Source organism: Plectropomus leopardus, chromosome 18, assembly GCF_026936395.1.
Source record: "Plectropomus leopardus strain MGB_pleo_1.0 chromosome 18, ASM2693639v1, whole genome shotgun sequence".
Taxonomy (NCBI): domain Eukaryota; kingdom Metazoa; phylum Chordata; class Actinopteri; order Perciformes; family Serranidae; genus Plectropomus; species Plectropomus leopardus.
This window is the reverse complement of record NC_142193.1, coordinates 15,322,954-15,347,573: the sequence shown is the minus strand read 5'-3', so window position 1 is coordinate 15,347,573 and position 24,620 is coordinate 15,322,954. Positions and strand designations below refer to the sequence as shown.

General features: G+C 39.8%; 2 protein-coding genes across 4 annotated transcripts in view; one reads left to right on the top strand and one right to left on the bottom strand.

Moving 5' to 3' along the window:
* The first annotated feature begins 225 nt into the window (after positions 1–225).
* The window catches only part of tbcd (tubulin folding cofactor D), a 29,702-nt gene continuing 5,307 nt past the window's right edge, over positions 226–24,620 (top strand). For 2 of the 3 annotated variants that reach the window (XM_042505090.2, XM_042505089.2), the window contains exons 1-32: positions 227–730; positions 1,049–1,099; positions 1,194–1,291; positions 1,482–1,583; positions 1,684–1,830; positions 2,217–2,272; positions 3,307–3,439; positions 4,569–4,614; positions 5,212–5,344; positions 6,152–6,294; positions 6,381–6,441; positions 6,592–6,666; positions 6,841–6,935; positions 11,604–11,760; positions 16,155–16,212; positions 16,293–16,322; positions 16,645–16,730; positions 17,673–17,753; positions 17,856–17,929; positions 18,067–18,184; positions 18,779–18,839; positions 18,931–18,953; positions 19,046–19,077; positions 19,214–19,276; positions 19,374–19,450; positions 19,597–19,678; positions 19,805–19,923; positions 20,044–20,135; positions 21,458–21,598; positions 22,353–22,436; positions 23,736–23,894; positions 24,069–24,207. In XM_042505090.2, coding sequence (XP_042361024.2) covers positions 553–730; positions 1,049–1,099; positions 1,194–1,291; positions 1,482–1,583; positions 1,684–1,830; positions 2,217–2,272; positions 3,307–3,439; positions 4,569–4,614; positions 5,212–5,344; positions 6,152–6,294; positions 6,381–6,441; positions 6,592–6,666; positions 6,841–6,935; positions 11,604–11,760; positions 16,155–16,212; positions 16,293–16,322; positions 16,645–16,730; positions 17,673–17,753; positions 17,856–17,929; positions 18,067–18,184; positions 18,779–18,839; positions 18,931–18,953; positions 19,046–19,077; positions 19,214–19,276; positions 19,374–19,450; positions 19,597–19,678; positions 19,805–19,923; positions 20,044–20,135; positions 21,458–21,598; positions 22,353–22,436; positions 23,736–23,894; positions 24,069–24,207 — 2,994 coding nt within the window. In that variant the 5' untranslated portion in view covers positions 227–552. Of the gene's footprint in view, positions 731–1,048; positions 1,100–1,193; positions 1,292–1,481; positions 1,584–1,683; positions 1,831–2,216; positions 2,273–3,306; positions 3,440–4,568; positions 4,615–5,211; positions 5,345–6,151; positions 6,295–6,380; positions 6,442–6,591; positions 6,667–6,840; positions 6,936–11,603; positions 11,761–16,154; positions 16,213–16,292; positions 16,323–16,644; positions 16,731–17,672; positions 17,754–17,855; positions 17,930–18,066; positions 18,185–18,778; positions 18,840–18,930; positions 18,954–19,045; positions 19,078–19,213; positions 19,277–19,373; positions 19,451–19,596; positions 19,679–19,804; positions 19,924–20,043; positions 20,136–21,457; positions 21,599–22,352; positions 22,437–23,735; positions 23,895–24,068; positions 24,208–24,620 lie in introns of all 3 variants that reach the window. The other variant, XM_088091249.1, reaches the window with a different exon arrangement.
* Positions 6,993–10,886, bottom strand: znf750 (zinc finger protein 750). Its single transcript, XM_042505092.2, has 3 exons — positions 10,727–10,886; positions 7,985–9,273; positions 6,993–7,872 (listed from the first exon to the last, which is right to left on the bottom strand). Exons 2-3 carry the CDS (start codon positions 9,250–9,252, stop codon positions 7,290–7,292), a joined length of 1,851 nt encoding a protein of 616 aa, XP_042361026.2. The 5' UTR covers positions 9,253–9,273; positions 10,727–10,886; the 3' UTR covers positions 6,993–7,289.

Genomic DNA, 24,620 nt, shown 5'->3' with positions numbered 1-24,620 from the left:
TACTTATAGCTGACAAATACATGAAGTGAAGCAAAAAGTATAATATTTTGCCTCAAAACTGCTTACGTGATTGTACAATGTTCCATTATTGGTAAAGTGTTAATAAACCCATACAAACACAGTAACCATTAATAAATTATTCTTATTTTCAGAAACAGGAGCTCTTGCGTTGATAGACAGCTCTGTCACATGACCTGAGCGCGGCTCTGTTCTGAGCCTTCTCTCTTACCGTACCGAAGCGGGGTGGGGCGCGAGCTCAACTGCAACTCACTGGTGCATCAAAACAGAAAAATCTGAAAGACCAGTGTCTCGGTTTTGTTTTCTAAAAGTTATTTTCAGTTTGCGTACAGTCTTTTTACACGCCAATACAACTACTAAGTCTGTGTCGTACCTGTTCAATATATTCCATCGTTCCGTAAGATAATTTTTAATCCACATCCTATTGCTAAGAATGAATGCTAATATTAGCTAACTGGTCCATAACTTATAACAACCAACGCTAGCGTTAGCCTCTGCAACAAAGATACGCATAGCAGGTAGTAACCTGGCAGAATGGTCTTATCGGAGACGGATAATGGGTGTGTTGGTGGGGAAGGAGCAGAGTCCATTGTGAAGACGTGTGTGTTGGGGGGCTTCAGTGAGAGCAGCGAGACCAAAGCTCTCCTCTCCAGCCTGCCGCAGATCGACGGGGACTTGGTGACAAGCGAGTCCGCCACACAGAGATTCCTGGGTGAGATAATAATGAATATTTTAACCATTTGAAAACTAAGCAAATTGGTTTGATTTCTTCCAAAAACAGGAGAAGGCGGCAGCAAGCAACTGAACAAGACATGGCCAAAAAAAAAGCAACAAAAAAGTAAAGATATTACAATAAAATCCCCTGAAGAAAAGGAAAAAAAGTATATAAAAAAAGCAAACAAACAAACAAGAACATCACTTGTAAAAAATATGTAATTTATGTTTTTATTTGATAATTCTAATTACATGTTTTTCCTGTAACATAATTGTAAAATAATCAATTCATCACACTTCCCATTTCCTCCTGCAGTGATAATGAACAGATATCAAGAGCAGCCTCATCTACTGGATCCTCATTTAGGTACAATATAATAAGTATAAAAAATGAATGTGTTACTATATGTATATTCTGCATGATGGTGGATGTGATTACAATTTTTCTCATTTTGTTTCAGAATGGATGCTGAACATGATACTTGAGTTTGTGAGGAGTGAGAAGTCTCCTCCTTCACTGGTTCATTTGAGCTTCAAGTTTCTCTATGTCATCTGTAAGGTCAGTCACAAACAGCACTCCAGTTCACATTAGCTGATATGTCAGTGAAAACTCACTAGACTGCACTACATCAAGTAAAACCTGGAACACTTATTGTACTGACACAGCAAAATTATCCTGCTAAGTTAGAAGTCCTCGTTTCTGAGACAGTCCCCAGGGTGTTTGTATTTAATTATTTTTTCCTTGGCAGGTCAGAGGCTATAAAATCTTCATGCAGCTTTTTCCACATGAGGTGGCAGATGTCCAGCCAGTCCTTGACCTGCTGTCCAGGCAGGATCCCAAAGACTCTGAGGTGAGACTAGCATTATTTCTTAAAGGGAAAAAGATATTCGAGACCTTCACACTTACACTATCTGCACTTGTATTCATGATCTTTCTTCTACTTATTCTAGACTTGGGAAACTCGCTACATGTTGTTGCTGTGGCTGTCCATGACCTGCCTCATACCCTTCGATCTTTATCGTCTGGACGGTCAGCTAGAGTCAGACTGTGGCAAGGCAAAAGAGCCCATCATGGACCGTATTCTAGCTATTGCAAAGGCAAGTTATATATATGATATATCAACTTTTTTTTCTGCTTTATGTAATAGAGGTTGATCTGTGTGTCCAGGTCTCACTCCCCATAATGGATTATCTCTGTTATCAGGATTTTTAGACCCTCAAAAAAAAATGTGTAACTGTTTGACAGCATTAATTCTCTGACAGTAATGCCACAGAGTGACTTACAACAGAGTACTCTAGCTGCTGTTTCAGAGTCTGTGATATATCCATAATTGCAGCCACGAAAGAAACATCAATATGTCTCTCCATGAAAACTGAGGCAACTTAAGAGAACCTATTAAGAGGAGAATCCAGAAGCTTAATATCTGAATGTCTATAGTCATGTTATTATACAGTATGATCAACATTTTTACCTTTTTTTCCAGTCTTATCTGCAAGTCAGTGATAGTCCCAGGGATGCTGCATCTGTACTGGTATCAAAGTAAGTACACAAACGCCATGCACGTAAGTACATTTTACTTTAATTTGTGGTTGTCTCCAAACATATCACAGTTTAACAATTTAAACTCAACACTATGCATAATAAAATATAAATATTTTATATATATATATATATATATATATATATATATATATGAATATAATATAAAAATTAGTGAGAATGTAATTTTTGCTTTTCATTTTCACTGAAAAAAAGGATGATGTAATTTTTTCAGGGTCTGTAACAAACAGGCATGTTCCCCTTTTTCCCAAAATATTTTTTGTAGGTCAGAGAATCTCTGTAGCACCACAGTGCTTCGTTTATAATGGTATGCTTTGACAGTTTTTTCTTTTATCTAAAAACTGCAGCCCCTGTGATTTGGATCTAGCACTTGGCCATAATGTAATTTCGCTACTATTTCAATACATTTTGCAGCCATACATTTATTGTTGTTGGTGTGTTTGAGGTCATTTAAATTATTACATTTATTTTTATATTTATAATTTATACAGGAAACATTAACTTTGTTTCACATAGCCTACTTGTGGTACATGTACTGTATTATTTGCTGTTGTAATTTAGACTCCTGTCTCGTAGTTGATCATTTAAGGTATTACGACTTTCCACTCTAGTTGACTCCTTTTTCCAGTCATAGACTGTTCTTAGACTGTAGTGTTCTTCTTTTTTACTTTAACTTTTATATGACCTAAATTGATAAAGACATTTTAACTGTACATTGGCTTGATGATAGTGATGCGCATTTTATTTGCTTTTATGTTAAGAAGTTCATATAATGTCCAATATCCTGTGGTGTAATCAAAAGGTTTTTCTTCCACCTTTTTTCAGGGGTGGCGTTAAAAGGTTTCAATACACTGCCCGTAAACACAAATTACAATTTTGATCAAGTCAATAACTGCACTTTGTTTTCCAGCCAATAGAGGGCACGGTTGTTCTTTGACTGTCTTTACTGTCTGTCTGTTTATCCCCATGGAAATTTTTATTGCTTTCTTGTCTTTTTGTACATGACCGTACAGGTTCATGACACGCCCTGATGTGAAACAGAAGTGCCTCGGAGACTTTTTGGACTGGAGTCTGACCACTATATCCCAGACCAGTGACCAGTCAGTGAGAGACATTATGGTGCTGGATGGTGCCCTTCAGTCTCTGGTAAACATACACACTCACAGATCCCACTTAGACCTGCACGGCACCTGTCTGCATATGCTTGAAACCAGTGTAATCTGTGTGCATCGCTGTATTAAAACCTGCAGAGGGTAGTTTACAAGAGCTGACATGACTGGTATGTCTCACACAACGCCTAATGTGGTTTTAGCAGGTGTGTAATGCACCTGCTGCGTGTGTGGGATCTGCTGTTTCAAGTGACTAATGTCAGTTTAATCCACTGCTCTAAGCTAAACGGTTCTTCATCAAATGAGAACAGCACTGATGGTTCTCAGTTCCAATGAAATCCACTTTTCCACCCCAATGCGTCTCACATTACACCTGTTTTCACTGGAAATCTAAATGATGGAGGGTATTTTGAAATCACTTCCTGTCAGCTAAGGTTATTAAATACAGCCCTCAAGCAAGTACATTACATTCATATCATTGGCACATAAACTTGCATAACATGTTTAGAAAGTGTCTCTTTGTACTTAATGTCTGTGAAATGAACCTGGTTCCAGCCTATGTGGTGCTTAGGGCGTTCAAAACTGGCTCTGTGTTCTGTCAACAAGCCTACATGAGCCTAACTTGCATCTTTTTGTTTTTAGATTGAGGGTAAAATGCTCATTTACCAACTGTTCTTAAGAATATTATTTTTAAAAACCCACTTTTGCAACTTTCACCAATACTCTGACATTCATCAATATTTTCTTATTTAAGATTTATTCTTAGGTTAGAACAGAATCTACAACACTGAAGAGCACACCTAAACACATCATGTGCTGACGTATTTGTAAAAAAATAATTGGTTAAGGCATTTTCTTCAATTCTATGGTTGTATAACATAGGTTTATATTGGTTTGACTGGGTGATAAGCACCTATTTTTAGCATGCCGTGTATCTTTTTGTGTGTTATTTTATATCCACTCGTGATGCTACTAAATATGACATCTTGTTCAGCATTCAGTTTTTTCATAAGTCCCCCCACCTCAGAACTATTGAAGTTTTTTTGTTTGTTTTTCTTTTTACATTTGAAGTCAAGTGCTCAACCCCCTTTTTACACTAACCCTGCTATCAAAATGTGTCCTCTGCAGTATCTTGGATTGATTTGGTCATCTTATTTGTGTCCTAGGCAAAACTTTTCAAACATGGGAAAAGAGATGATCTCCTGCAGTATGGTAAGTTCCGGTTGCCCTGTTATGTTCATAGTAAAGTAATGAATCAAGAGTTTGCTCTTAAATATCGATGTGGAGGCCAAAGCAAAAATAGAATTTCCAGAACTGTACTTACTGAAGTATATCATTGTCACATTTGTAGTATTTGTTCAGTTGCTTTTGCCTGTGGTAACAGAATTATTTGTGTTAACAAATCATTATTTAAATGTCTTATGCCGAAGGGAGAGATTTAAATGTAAACATGAAGCAATATTTTATTTAAAAGTATAATGACAGAGCCCTTCTTGTACATGAATATCATCTTCTCTGACATGCTATCAAATGCACAGACAGTCCAGTCGTAGCTGACATGTGTATCCCGTCAATGGCTGCTAGGGAATACTTCTTGGCGTTCCTGTGACATGCAAACACACTCTGTAAATACTCACATCTTTGAATTGTCAACATAGTGACATTTTTTTTCTGACCAAAAGGCACATGTATTTTCCTTAGCCTCTAGCCAGATACCTCCAAAAATATGTTCATTCTGTATGTATTTATCAATGTATTTGCTTTAACAGTATAATAACAGATGATACTGATGTCCTTATTTTTTACTAGCTCCTACAGTTCTGAAGTGTCTGGAGCAGAAACGTCTTTCAGAGAGCAACCAAGCCATGCTGAGTAAACTCAGTGTCAAACTCATCCAGAGGCTTGGACTCACCTTCCTGAAGCCCCGTTTGGCCACTTGGAGGTCAGACGTAATACCAACTAATTATAATAAACTGAACTTTATAAACTTTATTGTCTGTCCCAGTCAGCGACAGAAATTACCTTTTGACAAGGCTGCAACAAAAAAAATACATCACATTATTAAACACACTTAAGACACATTCAAACTCATAAAGTACAGACATTAGAAAGCAGCAGCAGATAAAAATATGTAGCGGAGTGTCTATTCAATTTGTTCAGGGTGGTTATTGCCGTATATCTAATGTTGGGAGTGTTGGAAGTCCAAAGACAGCTAACACGACCTTCATTTGAATCTTTATTGTATATATAAAAATGCAGTGTGCGTTTACAGTCTGTTCGATCAAAAATGTGGGTCACATCAGTGTAAATAATATTGAAACCAGGATTGTCGTGATATACTGGAATTAACTGTAATACTTAAAATATAATATTATTGTCTTGTTAATAGTTCAGATATGATAATATGTACATAATCCAGAACCTCACAAATACTTAGCATTTCTTTTGTTCTCGCTTTGTCTCCCTCTCTGCCTTCCTCCAATCATGTTTTGAATGTGCTAATTAATTTACCAAAAATAAGAGCCAAAACACACAAAGTTAAAGATGAGTATGACTGATAACTTAATTATGATTATGTAAATCTTTCTATACATATTCAATAATATCGTTATTTGAATTGAGATAATGATACGTTTTTCATAATGAGTAATGTCATGCATGACAACACATTTTGTATCATTTTTGAGAGGTGGCTCGATCAGACAGAAGCACAGAAGTGATGAAAAAAAAGTATATTAATGTTTTTCAGGTACCAGAGAGGCAGCCGCTCCCTAGCAGCAAACCTTTCCATGTCCCAGTCGACTACAGATACTGCAGCCGTGACTCCTGAAGTGGAGACACAAGAACTGGAGGAGGACTATGACATTCCTGAGGAGGTGGAGACTGTTATTGGTCAGTTTCAGCCTCCGTTCTGTTTAAATATTTTAGTTGTTGCAATACCTCTGCTCAGGAAACCTAACTTGCGTGTTGTTTTACAGAGCATCTGCTGGTGGGATTGAAGGATAAGGAAACAATTGTGCGCTGGTCTGCAGCAAAGGGGTAACAATCGGTTCAGATGTCACCTAACTTGAACTGCTGATGACAAGTTGTCCTTGTTGCTACTTGTCTCTGGTATTCTCTATATTAAAGACAGTTCCTTTGAAACAGTTTATGTGTCACAATAGCTATCTGTTTTGTTTAACCCCTCAGCATTGGGCGGGTGACTGGGAGGCTTCCCAAGGAGCTGGCAGATGAGGTGGTTGGATCAGTGCTGGACTGCTTCAGGTTTGTTCCTGCTTGGGGGGATATTGGCTCTCTCCATCAGTCATGCTATGCCATTTATCATCTATTTTTATTGTTTTCAAAATACCTGTCACAAAGTGGCAGTTTTTCAAGCAGCTCCATATTGCACTAACATGTTCTATGTTTTGACCCGTGTTCTGTTATTTTATTTTCAAGCTTCCAGGAAACAGACAATGCTTGGCATGGAGGCTGCCTGGCACTGGCAGAACTCGGTAGGCGAGGACTGCTGCTTCCTTCCAGGTTGACAGATGGTATGTGACCACAAATTCACATTGAAATAGTTATCTTAACATACTATTGTAAGCAAGTCAGTTTTTGTAATTTCTTTATTCAATATATTTACATATACAATATTGTCAATTCTCTACATTGCAAAAAATGGTCCAAATTTAAATATAAACATCCCCTATAAAAATAGCTTTCCACCTTTTCCAATCAAGTGTGAGAACAAGACATAATACAGACATTCATCAGTTCTTTTTACAGTTGACCTTGTGGCAGTGCTATAAACAGTTTAATTATGTTCAATAAGTTGATCTTTTCAAGTTGAGGCTTGTAGTTGTGAAGGCTATAGATACCTTCTTCACAAATATTACAGTCAGAGTTTAGCAGCAACGAGCCCTCCTCCTCAGAGCCCGCCCTGTAGTTTTTGCTTTCTTATTTGGTTTATGGCACTTGTTTTCAGCCTGGCCACTGTTTGCTCTCTTCATGCCAGTTCTCTTAGCCTTGGCTGGGTGTTTGGTCTTCTTAGTAGAAGTTGTATTGTCTGTGAAGTCCTCCATGGGTCTATCTGAAGTGCTGAAGTCATATGAAGAGCCAGCGGAGTTTGCAGTGGCAAGCTGACAGAGTGCCAGTGCTGCAGTCTGCCTTTGGTCAAATGGTTCTTCTTCCAGGTCAGTGTCTAGATTCTGCTGGAGATCCCCTGAAGTGCTCGGGGCAGAGCTGTGCACAGGGCTGTTATAAGGTGCTCGCAGGCTGAGGTTCAGAGGCAACTCTTCCCCCTTTGATTTCTCTGCGTCTGAGCACTGCAGTCTGAAGTCAGGTGGACTTTTTTCTTTGTCCTGGCTCCTTGTTGAGAGGTTGAGTGGGGCCAGATCTTCTCTGTTGTCCTCATCAAAATTTTCTGGTGTAGGCTGAGGACAGGGCTCAGACACAGACATAGAGGAATATCTGCTGCTCTCAGCTGATCTGAAAAAGATAGGCCAGAATAAAGTGTTAAAGGAAATAAGTTACCAGTAATTGCAAATACAATATACTACAACTCAAGCCAAGAAAGATAGATGGAAGAATTTTGACTTACCCTCCATCCACATGCAAATTTCTTAACTGCAGCAGGCTTTCTGCAGACTCCTCAAGTCTTGAGTCAGTTATGGTGGACTGCATGGCTGTAGCTGTGCTTCCTAATTGGGTGGTTGTTTCTGAGTCACCCTTGTTGGTGTAGTGTGGGGCCTCTGTGTCTCTCTGAGTGATGTGTGCATGGCTGGGTCTGTCAGGGGAGCCCAAGGCAGAACAGCCCTCTTTTGGGCTCAGCCTGGTTTCTTTGTCTCCACTTTGCCCGTCCTTGCTCTCCTCATGTGTAGATGTGTCCAGGCTGTTGTGACTGGGACGTGGATGCATGTACAAGTCATAATCCTTGGGCCAAAGGGTCGGGCCATATACATCCAAAGGACGATATCTTGATCCTGTAATTGCCATGGGGAGCTCATGGGGTCTGTACAGAGTGTAATGTAGAGGGGGGCCCGCATGAAGAGGGTGGCAGTATCTGTATGGGTATGGGGGAAAGAGGGAAGTGTGGGGTGGGGCAATGGGTTGTGCCACTACAGGCCTCTGGGGATCCATAAACTCTGGCCGGAAAGAATGAGAATTTGGCTCATTTGCATTGTTTGCTGGCAGGTAGTACGGTGGGTAGAGAGGCCGGTCAGGCAGGAGATATGGAGAGTATTCAGGAACCATGGGAGGGGGGAATGGTTTCAAGGGAATGGATGATGAAATTGTGCCCCATGGGAAGCCTGGGTGACTGAATGTTGGAACAGGAGCTTGCGAATCCTCTGAATGCTGCACAGGTGACTCGAAGGCTTCTGCTCCGTCAATTTTGGGTGTGACGGGGTAGAAGGCAGATGGGCGCGGCAGAGACTTGGCCTCGGTGCTCTCCCTGTTCTCTTTCTCTGTTACTGTATTTAATTTTGTCACACTCTGGTTGTCCTCAAAGGCCGGACTGTCACAGCCAACGTCTATTTCTTCAGTGTCATCTCTGCTCTCAGCTGTGTTCTCCTCAGTTCCCTGTTTCTCGAGACTGTTGTTCTGAACTGCTGGCTTGGGGCTTGGACAGTCCTTAGATCTGACGGAGACTCCCTTTACTGCAGCCTTAACCTGTCTGGCAGTTTGCCCATTCTTCTGTGACATCAGGGAAATTGAGTTTTTACACAAGTTGTATTTCATGTGGTTGAAGAGATGGGACTTTTCATTGCAGGTGAAAGGACACTGGAAACACTGGTACTTGTAAGGCTTGCCTGGCGGGCGGGGAATGTAGTGGGGCCTTTTTGGCTTGCGTTCCTGAGCCATTTCCATCTTGATTCTAATGGATGTTGTCTGAAAAAAAAATACAGCACATTGCAGCTGAGGAATTAGTTGAAGTTCTCATGTCTCTGAAGATTTTAGGAGTGTGGCACCAAAGCATATAAGAGAAACTCATGAATCATTGTACCGGATTCCCACCAAGCTGACTGTAATGACGCTAAGAGAGTTGCTTGACTGGTTCAGGTGGAGAGTGGCTCTCATTGGAAGGTTTCTTTAGCTGCTTGCACAGAAAAATCTCTAGCTGTACAAAACACTGCACCCTCAGGCTAATGTATTTCTGCAACTGTTAATTCACACTGGGTTGAACACGAAACAGACAAAGGTAAATAAGAAAAAAAGGTCTACTGTGTGGGAAAGTGTACCCACATGTTTGCATAGGTGCACTCGTGTCTGTTTGGTTTTGGTTGATTGGCAGCAGCCTACAAACGCCTCTAGCTGCCTGTTCACCCGTCTATCTGTTCCGAAATCACTCCACTCATCTCTCCCATAAAGTTAGAGCACTGCTACAGCACTAAGTAGGCAGGTGTTGGGTAGACAAGGCGCTTACTAACACAGACCTGGAGGGCATGCAGAGACTTGCTTTCTATCTCAACCTTACTAAACTGCGCTGTTGGCGTGGGAACCACAAGCCACCTGCTTCCCATGACTACACCTGCGGGATGCGCTCAGCTCCCAATCTGTATTTGATGAGCTCACCAGCTCTGGGATACATGAGTATGAGAAATATATGGAATGTACCAGCTAGCATGAGCAATAATTAAAACCAACCATTCTGGTAAAACTGTGATGTTTGGTGGCATCTCAAACACTTCAGATTTGCCTTTAGAATGAAACATCACCTAAAGCTGTGAGTTAAGTGTTGCTGGGTGCCGTGTCGAGGAACCTGCTTGTCATGCGCTGTCGCAAGAAGTTGTCACTCAAGTTTTTGTCCAACTGTTTTAGCACGCAAAGCCACTCCTTTCTTAGGAACTGAAATTCATTCGAAAACCACTTTTTAACAGTGTGTCTCTCTGTGAAAATAATCCAGTCACTACCTGTTGTTTTTTGTTTTTTCCTTAATAATAATAAAATGAGAAGATTTCCATAAACTCAGGTGGCATGTTTTTTTTAAATTGTCAAATAAGCCTGTATATGTTATGGAATTGTTTTTGCAAGATAAAAAAAAGCAACATTATTGAACTAGTTGTCTTGAACTTTCCTCTGCAGAAGTTGGATACTTTTTGCATTAGCTGTGCAGCAATCATTACAGTGCAAGTAGGGACTAATTTAAATCCATAGGTAACAGGTGCATACAGAGCAAATACCTACCCTAAACAATACACAATACAACCTAGCAACAACACCTTTACAAAGACAGTCTTTTTACGATAACACAGAAAGGCTTTGACTGAGTGCTGTAAAAAAGTAAATGCAACTTTATACTGCGCTTCCTTGTTAAGAAAAGGGCAATAACAAAAAAATATACCTGCTCTGGTTGTAGCAACAGTGTCCTCTCCTAAATATTCAGCCTGCAGAGAGCCGCTCCACCATCCACAGCCAGCATCAGTCAGGACAATCGCTCCACTATGTGCGAAAAGTTCCAAGCGTGTTTGTGAATGTGTGTGATGCAGCATGTGTGTGCTGTATTTGGTAATGTTAGTTGTGTGGTGAGTTCCTTTCTCTGAGATGTTGTCTCACTAGTGGGTGGAGCTTAGGCCCAAACAGCAGGGCCCTCAGGCAACATTGATGTACCTGGTATTAGTCAAGCCTCAAGCGATGATTTACATGATGGGGTGGGGTGGGGGCTCTCATTTCTTCTTCCTGCTTAACTGCTCCATCTCTCATCTTTTGTAGAAATGACCACACCGGACTCATTTTGAAATTTTACACTGGAAATTGATAATCAGCCATTCCATCGCACTTCACACATAAAAGACATATTTTTCTAATGGATGTCACTTTAAACTCAACCTGTTTTTCATAAATTCTATAAAAAATCAGGAAGACCACCACAAATTGCAGCACTTTCCTTTCTTCATTTTTTTATGTGCTGCCACATGGTTGCTTCAAATGTCAAATATTAACATCAATACATCTGAAATGCTTAGTGTATGGAAAATTAAAATGATCATCTCTGTTCATTACTGCAAATAAAGCATACTTAACCTGTAATTCAGCTAGTTCTTACTGGTTTCTGGTTCTTTGGTATCAGTTGTGAAGCTGAAGTATTAACATTTGAACTCTCCTTACCACAAACATTGTATATAGTATATGCAACATACATTGCTTTAATTGTTTGAGCTTAATGGTTTTTTTTAATTTTATGATAAAACCTCTTATCCATTTCTGTTGTCTGCTTGCAGTTGTGCCACTCATTGTGAAATCCCTGACCTACGAGGAAAAAAGGGGAGCATGCAGTGTTGGCTCCAATGTGCGTGATGCGGCCTGCTACGTGTGCTGGTCTTTCGCCAGGGCTTATGAACCCAAAGAGCTCGAGCCTTTTGTCCCTCAGATTGCCAGGTAATCTTCCTCGTCTTTACTTTGCCATAGAATCTTGCTACAAAATCAAACTAAAAGCACATTTTAATCAGTCAAATTTAGGGATGAGGATTTTTAAGATTTTATTGATACCAATGCAATAATCAGTTCTGCTTATTAGTCAAATTCTTTATCGATTCTCTCATTCATTCCTTATCAATTTTCTGTTTGGAACAAAAAGTAGGGCTACACAGGTTACCAGCATCAACATAACTATCAACTCTGAGGCTGAACACAGTGTAGATGGAATGAGAGAGTATTTGCAAACCAGACAGTTTCATTTAGGCAATCAAGAGATGAAAGCCAAATGAACCGGTTTAATAATCTGTAAGATTTTTTGTGAGTTGCTACTCATTGTGAATTATGTTCTTTTTTAATTTGCATAGAAAATGCATGATTTGTCTCCAGGCAGTTATTTACTGCCTCAAACCAGTTTTTCTGTGCCACAGTAATCTTGCATGTCCCCACATAACCAGCAGATATACTTGTGTGCTGCTTTCATGCCTTCATATCGAAGTAGGCTGTAGCTTGATATCACAAAATTTGTCATTCTAAGATTGTGGTATCAGAAGGTGATCATCACATATCGTCTTGAGGTTATTAATAGCAATGGCACTGATGAATGATTTCCTATGAAACTGCTACTGCTGCCAAATGGTATGTGAAGTTGATCATGTTGTGGCACAGTGCCAGCTGTTCGTTTACACATGACCCTGTGTGCCCTGTCGACACAGTAAAGATACACTACATGATTTCATAGAGCCCTCATATCCCCAAAGATATATGTTGAGTTTTAGAATATCAGTAGTGAGGATGTTTGGGGATTGATAGGCATTTTTTGGCATTATAATCTCCAGGAAGTGTCTCTAAGGTCTATGTGTGGTGATTGCATGAATACATAAGAAGATCTAGTTGTGCAACTCAATTGTTTTTATGTTCTCTTGCCCCTGAAACTCCTGGTTTCTATAGTTAAAGTCTGTGTATTAAAGGTAGAGCTGCAATGGTTATTCCATCGACAGAAAATTAATTGGCAACTTTTTTTGAAAATCAGATAATAGTTATGGTAACTTTTTAAGAAAAAAAAGCGAAACATTTGCAGGTTTCACACCTCTTAAATGTGTGAATTAAATGCTTTTCTTTGTCATATATGACAATAAACTGAACCGCTTTGGACTTCTAAACTGTTGGTCGAATAAAACATAACAATATTTGAAAACATCACCTTTTTGCACTTTACCGGCTAGTAAACAATAAATTTAAACAAATGCATAGGGGGCAGTGAAAGAGAAAATAAAACATAATATTTAAAATGGATAGTCCTCTTTTTCAACATGCAACATGTAACTGCCTTTTTGTCAGTAAGACAAGTGACTTTTACATAAATGTTCCTTATGGCTTTCTTCAGACATGACAAGAAAAGAGCTACATGCTTACGATATATTTGGAAGAGAGAGGAGGAGATTTGTATCAGCTTCATCGTCTAACTTTATTAAAGAGTGAATTTGTCTTACTGTTTTCTAATGTCTGATCATGCACAAGCATCAAATAGAAGACATGAAACCGGGACTTTGGTTTTACTCGTATTTGCTTGATGTAAAACATTTTGCTGGATGTTTATCCATTCATTCATGTAACATGATTGCTATGAAGAATTTTGCACAAAAGTGACCAGGTTGTATTCAGACCTGAGACTGACATGTTCAATGTTAGAGTTGCAGTTTTACCGACAGTAGGGACTGGACAGAAATGGCCTCTTTTGGTTTACAGGATAGAATGCAAAATTGCTAAGAAGGCGTTGTTCCAGTATCAGAAGCTGCAGCCAGCCTTAACAATGATGAGTAACTTTTTTTCAAACTTCCACATCTGATCGGCAGCCAGTGTAGAGAAACAAGAGAGTAATATCATCCAATGACGTACACTCAGTCTTTGTCAATAGTAACGGTTTGCCTCCACCTTGATCTCTTGTCTCTCGGTGTGCATGTACAAACCTGCGGCCTCTGACTGTGCAGACCAGCTCTGCAGTGTCAGTTTGAACCCCTGCGACTACCATTATCATCAGCAGTCGTGACAACACCCTCCCTTTCCCTAGCCTACAGGATTGCCAGGTTTCGCCTGTTGCTGTAGGTTTCGGTCGCTGTTTGGCAGCAGTGCTCAGACAAGCTGGTTCCTGCTCTATTCATCACCACTTGATGACATTTACAGAAAACTCACTTTTCTGAATGTGCGACGAAGTGACTTGGGGGCACACACATGCACACACACACAACTGTATCTCTGCTTACACAGTTGCAGTTACACTGTGTACTTATTAATTCTAGCAGCCGCAGACATAATTCAGAATACCCTTCAGGTAGTGCAATCATGAGTGCAATCAGGACTGTTTTGTTTCCAAGCCCTCGGGGCAGGGGCAGTTAGTAAAGCCAAGTCGGGGCAGTAAGTAAAGCTCCAGGCCTGAAGCTTGCTGTTAGGAGGCAGAGAACTTGGGAGGAGAGCAAACAAGGCAACAGCGGTTAGTCTCAGGCTGTCACTTTGTGATGTTTAAGTAGGTGGCCCCCTTCAACAACTGACATTCACACACACCCTCCCGAGACTTGTAGAGGCAGTGTAGAGTGCAGGGATAATGAGGTCAAAAAAATGATCAGATACAACTTCCAGTATTGCAGCAGAGTCATGGTTAATCATGTCGTGGCTTCGTTTACATATACACTGTTCCAGGAACCTGTGCACCTCAACCCAAGGCAGTTTCAATGTGGTGATGTAATCTAGATTTAGACATAAGTAAATCTCAGTCACTGAATCATAACAACTGATGTTGAGACACTGTAACAGGGCAGAGGATTACAAGGTTATTAACTTAGTAAAGGAAATGTTGCAAGACAGAGACACTATGGGAAATATGTGCCAATTTTTCAAGCTGTAAAAGGTTTGTAAAAAGTGATGATACACAAGTACACAAGTACACAAGACTGGGGGGTTCCCGCAGTCATGGCATGTCTGGAAAACTAATGACATTTTAAAAGCTGTTTTCCAGGCCTACAAATGGTTTGGAAATGTTGGAATTTAAAAAGTTCTGAAGATTCGTTCGATTTTTAGGCTTTTATTTAAAATGTGTTTATAAAAATCACCAAAACATGTCTAACATTACACGAAATCCTTTCCTCATGTTACTGATTTATTACTGAATGTGTTGCATGACTGATTGAAATGTCACCAGGCTGGCATTGCGTCATTGCTAGGCTGCGCCCCCTTTTTAGGTAAAGAGAAACAGGAAAATGCTGAAAAGCCGTTGTTTAAGAGGTTAACTGAGGCTTTCACACTGAAATCTGAGGCACATAAGCTATGTATATATTCTCTGTCAGTGTGGTAAATTGCTAAATGAAGCTGATGACACTACTAATAGATAGCCAACGCTAATTTGAGTGGGTGGCTGCTGCAGGACAGTCATACAGCAGCATCAGACTGTCGTCTCCAGCTAAATCTCAGTCCGTTTGCTGGCTATCAACAGGTTGGTTATTTACAGACAACACTTTGACTAACAATGCCTTCTGATTTAATCGAATGTACGTATTTGATTGAATCATCAGGTATTTTGGTCTGGATATTTGTACATGAAATATCTGGCCACTGTGTCAGGTCATTCATTCATTTGGATGAGGAAAGACTGCAGGGACATGATGTTGATCAGCCTTCATTTATGGAGGTATTGCTTTCCCTCAGGTTCAGGCAAAATCACAAAACAATCATATACATGGCTATTAAACAAACTTTTGTTTAGCAAGAAATAAAGGTACAGGAACGTGATAAAAGTCAAATCCAAACTCGCATCAAATTGCATTGACATCTATGCAATCTGTGGTTTTCGATCCCCCAGAAAGGGGCGTGGCCATGGCAAAGGCCCTGTTTATGCTGGCCTGGTCTATTGGCAGTGGGCGTTGGCAGCTAGTTGGCAACAGAAATATCTAAGTGAAGTGAACATTTGCTAGCAGTTTGCTTGACTGCAAATGCCCGGGAAGTGTGTGTGTTATAATGTATGGTTTCATCGCTATGTAGGCTTATCCATTCTAAACTCAGTGATGGCATGGGGTAAAATATGGAAAAGTTTTTAAAGCAGATTGGTCAAAATGTGTGGGTATCCTGTAAGGACAAGACACATGGCAGTACATTTTACACTCAAACAGCTATAGTGGAAGACTCATGGGTGCTGACTTTTTTTTATTTGATTGCAATCAAGTTGAGTTGTTTAGTCATTATTTTTTGACTGTGAAAACCCTTAATTACTGAAGAAATCTTCATCAGATCAGGTGCACACTTCTAGGTAAGTCTTTTCATCAGATTATCAATACACTCCATTGCACACGTTGTGTTTCTCTCTGCAGTGCTTTGCTGATCACAGCTGTGTTCGACCGAAATGTCAACTGCCGCAGAGCTGCTTCTGTAAGTCCTCCGGTCGACATCCGACTAAAGATTTTCAGTTACATGACCTCAGTTAAATTTAATGTCTCATTTTGTCCTAGGCTGCCTTCCAGGAAAATGTCGGCAGACAGGTTTGTGACCACTGTATTAACTACTTGTGTATTATGAGTAATAGAACCACAGTGATTTGATGTTTATTTGCTACCAAACATTCAGGTCTTGCTCAAACTTGCCTTGGTAGCAAAAGCTTTTGAAGCAAGCACAGCTACAGGGCACCGGCAAACGTTTGATTTACCTGCAGCATTTGAGCCATAAATCTCTCTTAAAATCTTAGATCATTATTTGAAATCGGGACCAAATCACTGATTTTGTTAATATTGAACAACATGGGCCATTCTTTCTTAATGCACTGAAAACATTTCAGCTGTTTGTTGCTTGATTATGTGTCAACAGGGGACATTTCCTCATGGTATTGACATCTTAACTGCAGCAGACTACTTTGCTGTTGGTAATCTCAACAACTGCTATCTGAACATCAGGTAAGAAACCCTCTAGCAATTACAGCCATGCTTTCTCAGTCACACAATACTAAAGTTAAGCTGCGCTTGGACAAATGTTTAGGACAGTGCATTTAATAATTAAGCGGGGTGGTAAGAGGTAGTGTCCCATCCTTCCTCACTGACAAAGGAAGTGACAGATAGAAACCAGTCCAACTTCACAGCTGAACTTGTGACCAAAGATTCTTCTCCTCCTCTCCCGTCCCACTGGCCAACTAGAGGAAGTCACTCAGGTCTAAGAAGACTTCTTTGCAGACACCATTACATGATTTATGGTTGGTTAAGTGCATAGAAATGTGCAGCTTTTTATCAGTTAAACGGTTCAAACTATATATTAAATATAATACTCTGGCATTGGGGGGTTAGATTATGAGCAATGATGATAAGATGACAGTGCTGCCTAGACTGAAGTCTTGTGCCGTCACCAAGGTGGACAAATATATGAGAGAAAATTCCCCCCTTTCCTTGCTGTGAAAATGCAGTTTTATCTACTTTTTTGTTTAGCTGAACCCTAATCGGAAAGGTTAGCTGCAAATGAGCTTAACCTAGATGCCCCGCATACATGTCTTTAACTTGGTTAGCCTGTAAAGAATGTGTTCCAATATGACCCTGCCATCTTTGTACACACACACGTGGCTTGTAAGGAATGAACTGTGTGCAATGAAGCCAACACAGAAAAGCTCCAATACCCTTACAGGAGTTGTCACCTCCTGGCAGAAATATGTCATCACCTGCAGAGTAAACATTCAAGCAGAAAAATGGAGGAAGATGCTAGCCTTTGGGCATGACTGAAAATAGAAAAGCACGTTACAATGTAAAAATAGACAAAAGAAGTGGAACATAATGTATGGTGGCTGAAATATTTTTTTATTGTTGTGTTTGTTGGGTTTTTTGCAGCTAAAGCTTTCTTTTTTGTCCTCAAAGTGTCTATATAGCTAGTTTCCCAGAGTACACCAAGGCCATGATAGATCATTTGATGGCAATGAAGATTAACCACTGGGATGGGTAAGTGCTTGCATCTTCCTGTCTTCATAATTGTCACCAACTATGATTGTATAAGCATTTTTATTTTTGAGGACAACCCTTTATTCTTTGCATGTTTTCTAGCGTCATCCGTGAGCTTTCCACCAAAGCACTCCACAACCTGACGCCTCAAGCACCTGATTATATGGCAACAACAGGTAAACAATGTCACCTTACCTGTTCCACAGGCAACGGAGAAAGTAAATTGCTTAAGAAAAATGCCTTTTGGAAATCGACTGAAACCTATAATTATTTGTCCTGAGTATATACACTCTTTCTTCTTGGTTGGTTTCAGTTTTGCCACAGCTGTTGCCCATGGCAGTCGGTCTTGACCTCCACGGTCGCCATGGAGCCATCCTGGCATGTGCAGAGATTACACACGCTCTATACAAACTGGGCCTTCAGACCAACAGGTAGACTTTAATAGCAAGTCAGTGGAGCAAGATGTCATAGTCTGGACTTCTGGCATGTGTTGTTTTTTTTTTTCTTTTTAACCACCCGTACAATGTTAATATACTGTGACGATAATCATTTGTCATGATGTGATGTGAAATGTGAAACTTTGTGGCTCAACAAATTAGAACACTTATATCTGAACTGCACCCTGAGGTAATAAGTAATGGTAATGTTAATGCTGTACTGATAGTTTGAAGCTTCATACACAGCATTGACGTTTCTCTGCGTCAATATTTGTAGGCATTTAGAGTTCCAAAAACAACATTTTCACTGTGGTTAAAAAGTGTTTGCTCTCCTGCTTGCTGCACAATTTTGGGCAAGGCATGCACCTGTATTAACGGGCAGCAATCTAATAAGATCATATATTAAATTTATATTGTCACAATAACAAAAAGACACATTTTATCCGATGAATCACTTAATTCAAAGTGAAACTTTTTTGAGTATTCTTTTCATTTTTTTAGGGCAATGACATAAAATATGAAGACAGACATTCAAAGCTGTGAACATGAATGATTGTCACATGTTGTCCTCTTGCATTTGTCCTACAGGACTGTGGTGGACATCATTTCTTCTGAATGTGTGGATGCATTAAAAAACATTCATCAGATGGTAGGTGAAAACGTTTCAAAATTGTTTCAAATTGAATGAACTGGTGAAACCATCCTTTGTAGCTGATAACTATGTGTTGACTTATTTTCAGCTGCATGACAGAAAACAGTACAGGTAGGCTGAGGGGATCTGTTTATTTTTTTAGCTGTATGTTTTAAAAAACATGAAAGTTGTTTTGGTTTCATGTAAATTCTGCTTTTTTGTAGGGGGTTTGGTGGAGAGCTAATGAGGCCAGCCAGTAAGTCAAACAGCAAATAGCACATCTCTCACAAAGCAATTCATTGGTTTTAATAAGTTGTTGCAAGAAACATTATGAAAGACATGCAGTGCTATTTTCTCAACAGTAGATGTAATCAGCTGTATCTTTTCTGCAGTGTGCGTCCTTATTGAAAAGCTGTCCCTGTCCAAAATGCCTTTTAAGAATGATCCTGTAATCAGTAAGTTAATTTGTTTGCTGATGTGCTTTTACACATTTTTATTTCATTTAACATCATATCTCACAGTCCCTAATGTTGTGATACATGTGTGTTTCAGCTGGCTGGCAGTGGCTTATTGATGACAGCATAAAGACTCTTCATCTTGTTTCTAGTGGTGTTAAGGATGCCATTTTGGTAAGCTTTGCTTAATTGAATCAAAGTAACGTAGTTTTTCTGAATCAAGACTAGTATTTTATAAACAAATAGTGGCAGTCTTGATTTCCACAGTAACGTGATATTTGTCATTTACCACTCAATGATCTTCATCCTCCTGTCTGCAGGTTGCTGTGGTATCGGCCTTATCTGCCTTGTGTGAGGAGTACTACCAGGTCAAGCTAGGCCAGGCTGAGTCTCAAATGCAGGGTGAGTTGAATATTATTTCCTTTTTCCAATACTTCTACTGTATGTCTGAATTTGAAGGTCATATCTGTGTGTGTGTGTGTGTGTGTGTGTGTGTGTGTGTGTGTGTGTGTGTGTGTGTGTGTATAGAAGTCCTGGTATCTCAGTACACTGAAGGGCTCAAGAGTCCACAGATGCTCACTCGTTGTGGATCTGCTCTGGCCCTCGGCTGTCTGCCAAGATTTATGATCCACAGCAAACTGAAGCAGGTGTGTGTTGAGAGAATGTGTATTTTCAAGCTGTTTTACATCTCACTGCGTCAGAATTTAGATGTGTCTGTGTGTGTGTGTGTGTGTGTGTGCGCGCGTGTGTGTGCATGCATGTTTTAGATCGTTGAAGGCCTCCAGCAGATGTGCACTGTCAGCCAGAAGGAGGGGACTTTTACAGAGGCGAGGAGAGATGCAGTCACAGCAATTGCTCAGTGAGTATACATTTACACTTCTATTTATTCCTTCTGTTGTTTTTTTATGTCTCAGCGCAAGCAACATCCGCGGCCGGAGGCATTATGTTCTTGGGATGTCTGTCCCATTCTCGTGAATGCGATATTTCAGGAACGCCTCGAAGGAAATGGACTCAAAATTGAATTGATTAGGCTTTGGTGGTCAAAGGTCACTTTGACCCCACATGTTTTTAACTCAAGAATTCATACGCTTATTATGACAAAATTTCACACAAACTCTTTATAGTATAAAATGATGAGGTGATGACGCTTGGTATCCAAAAGGTCAAAGGTCAACTTCAACAAAAAAAGTAATAAAAATACATTTATTTGGTATAATACTTTTCATGAAAATTACATTCACAAAGAGCTTCACAAAATAAGTTCATAAAAAAATACAGTCAATAAAACAAAGGAACTTTAATAGAGGGAAAGCACACAACAATACAAACATAAGCCACAAGAGAAGAGTAAAAGAAAAGACCACAAAGCAAGAACGACGCCTCTTATGGTGGGACAAAGTCTTTTTGAAAATATGGGTCATCAGTTGCTTTCTTAAGCCCTCTACAGAGATGGCAGACCGTGTGCCAAATGGAAGAGAGTTACATCGTTTAAAAGCTTCTACCTAAAAGACACGATCACCTTTTGTTTTCAGCCATCTGATGTTCTGAAAAAACACATTTTAAGCCATTATTCACCTTCAGTACTCAGGAATAGAAGGGGGACATTTGGTCTAATACTGAAATGGTGACACTAATCTTGGGTACCCACCCTGACACTTTGAAAACTGTAAAGATCCTTTATGCTGCTGGGTTGAAGCGTGTGAGGCATTCACATTTCTCCAATAACTACTCTTAATGCCTTTTATGAAAGTCCTTTAAAGTCATCTACATATATAATATGAGTCTGGACAGACATGGATGTAAACTGCAACTAGACTGGATGGTGGATTTGTACTACCACGAGGCAGTAATTCTAGTTTTCTGCATTTTTATCTCAAGTTGTTGTGGTTTAGGCTTATGTTGCGGAGGCCCCTCAGTCTCTCTTCTGTTCTTTGTCTTCCCTGTCTGTTAGTTTAGCCGCGTAGTTGTGAAGGCAGTAATGCTAAAATCAACAGTAGACTGACTCTACCTGCACAACCTGAATGACGTGTCTGTCCATTGTTTATTTACAACCTTTTTTTAACCATTTTTTCTCAAAATTGTAATTTTTTCTTATTTCTTCTGTTCATCAGATACTGTATCACTTCTGGTGGCCCTTTTAGTTTTTTTGTTAATACGTACATCTTTCTCATCCTCCATCAGAGTGTGTGTGAAGGTGGGTGTTTGTGCTGACGGCTCCCCAGACTCAGCTTTGTGCTCGGAGAATGTGGCCGAGGTGTACGGCGTTCTGCTCAACAGCATGAATGACTACACGACAGACAGCAGAGGGGATGTAGGGGCCTGGTAAGTAAACTTCCTTTTCAACGCATTAAGTAAATAATCACACAAACACTCACAGCTGACAAATGTACACATGCTCTTTTAATTGGCCTCAGGGATCAGGAATGCTCCCCTGCCTGAGGACTCTGTTGTTTTTCTGTCCCTCCACCTAGGGACACAAAGCAATGACATACATGCCTGTCTCACTAGTAGCCCGAGGCCATGCTTACCGCCTTGCCAGGAATGTCACCGAGCTTGTCACTTGTCCTCAAACCTTGGGATGGGCTGTGTCTTTCACACTGTCTAGTAATCTTTTTCTTTCCTTCATTCTTTGTCTAGATTCTGTTTTCCTCCTTGTTTGCATGTCCTCATCTCTGCTGTCACTGTTTTCATTTTTTCACCACACTTTTCTGCCTTTTTTTTTCAAGCCCTCACCGGACAGATTTCTCTCCACTGAGCACCTGTTTCAGGGTGTGACTTTTGAATGAATACCCTGATTAACATTTCACATAAACAAATTGTGCCCTGCAGCCATGAAGCTAATTTGACTATAAAACTGCCATATACAGCAACACTAAAATGCAAGCTTCAAATGATGGTGTGCATGCTTGTGCCAGCTTGTGTTTCATTTGTATGTGTGCACCATTTGTCATGTTTGTTTTAAAAAAATATTTTCAAGGAGTTGCCGCTTTAATCATAATGATCAATGTGTGTAAAGTACACTCACGCCCATGTCATTGCAAGCACAAAGTCTTTACGCTCTTTGTCATGTGCCCAGGGTGAGAGAGGCGGCCATGACGAGTCTGGTGGATGTGACTTTGCTGGTTTCCAGCAGTGCTCCAGAGATCCTTTTGCCAGACCTGTGAGTAGCAAACAAAGAAGTTTCATTAACACCATACATCTAGAGAGACTTCACACTGTGTGTCACGTCAGCAGCAGCTGATCGTAATAGACTTGTTGTATGTTCATCGGCTTGAGTAATCTTTAGTGTTACTTGGATGTCGCAAGGTGTGGCCACAAACCTCAGCCTAAATTAATCCAGCTTGGATCAGGTAGGTATTATGATAATAACAGAGGTTTAAAAAGTTATGTAACATTTACTTAAACCATTGATTGGACATGAGCTGATATCTTTAAAAAAAGAGTCACATCATGATGGAATTCACACCTAGTGTTGCCTTTGGGCTAAGTCATTGGATAATTGTTTGTCACCATTTATTTATCACCAGAACCAGGGCTCGAAATACTTTTTTCTCTGAACATTCACCGGTGCATTCAACTTTTAACAACATTTTTTTGACCATCGGCAAACATCTTTGTTACCATTTGGTGTATTTTTCCATATTTATCGCACTTAACAGTTATGTAATTACAGTAGTGTACAGTGAAACTGCTACGGAGCATTTTAAGCATTTTTTTATTATAATGTAATCATATAAGGACTACTTTTGTGACTTGTTTTCTTCTAGTTTCTATGACCATTTATCTATATAATTGAATAAAGATTACTAACTACTAACTTTTCATAATTACAACAGCTTTTAATGCAGTTTGTAAATAATTTAAATGAGACACTGACAGTTGTTAAAAAAAATCACATAATATACTTTATAATATTTCATAAAAAGAATTGTAAAAAGTAGAAATAGCACTTAAATTTTGTATATGAAGAGGTATGATCTGTGTGTCAGGTATAGTGATACATTTTAATGTAATGTCACAGGGACATATTAAATGGAATTTATTGAGAAACTACTATTATTATTATCTTAATGAAAAAATATTTGTGTAAAAACAAATAAACGTTAGTTTATGTTTTTAAAATTATAATTTACTCAAATTTTGGCAAATCAGCATGAAAGTACTGAGAAAAGAAAATGTTTTATTTAAACAGTAATACTGTTATGATCCCCTAGTCAGCCAAAGTCAAAGTGTCAGTTGCGGGAGTCTCACAGTCAGTGTGAGAATTGGCACCTATAACAAGTTTTTTACACAGGTGAATGTGGAACTGAGAATGAAGTACACTTGTAAACTTTTACATCCACTGCTGTGCATAATTTGAGCCCTGAGAATCCTAGCTAAAAAGGTACAGAAGGTTGGTATAAGTTAGAAAACAATAGGTGATACCTTAGTGAAGTTTTTTTCACTGTTCTGTCTGCAGGGTTAAGTGTATGATGTGCTGCTTGGCCCAGCAGGCAGCTGAGAAGATTGACCGCTACAGAGCCCATGCTGGCAACGTCTTCCTGCGCATCCTCCACAGCACAGAGCCTGTAGTACCTCACATCCCCCACAGAGAGGAGCTGTTGAGCATTTTTCCATTGTGAGTCACCCCCGCCCTCAGCCAGCAGCAGTACAAGCTGCAGTGATTTTTAATCATTATGCCCGACTCTTTTAGCAGATATACATAAAATATGAAAGTTTGATGTGGAACAATTGTTTATGTGCCAGCTTGTGTTATTCGTCGATCTTTGACTCCTCTTGCTGTGTCTTTCAGTGAAACCACAACCAGTCTAAACTGGAATGCTCCATCCCAAGCTTTCCAGTATATCACCCAGCTGCTGGGACTGCCCCAGTATCAGTACCACGCCCTGCTGGGCCTCACTGTGTCTGTGGGAGGGATCACCGAGTCTACAGTAGGTCAACTATGATGAAAGTTTAACATAGTCACTTCAGAGCAGGATGATGTGCAAACAAAGTTTAAAGTAAAAATGAAAAAACTAAGGGTCATTTAATGCTTTGATGAGGCGGTATGACCCTATCATAATATGCATGGCGTTCGTCAGTGATACAGCCTGCAGATGATGATCACCGCTCTCCACAACATGTTGCACACATTACTCTGACTGCTGGGGGAGCGGCGGCAACACTTCCAATCAAAGTTGCTTTACATTCTCTCTCTCTCTCTCACTCTTGTTTTTTCCTCCAGTCCAATGTAACTTATGCCAGTTACACACAAGAACTACCAGTTTCATGTGTCTACTGTGCACTCTTTTTTGTGTTTTTTGTGTCTTTTTTGTGTTTGTGTACACTATGTGAGCAAAAGATA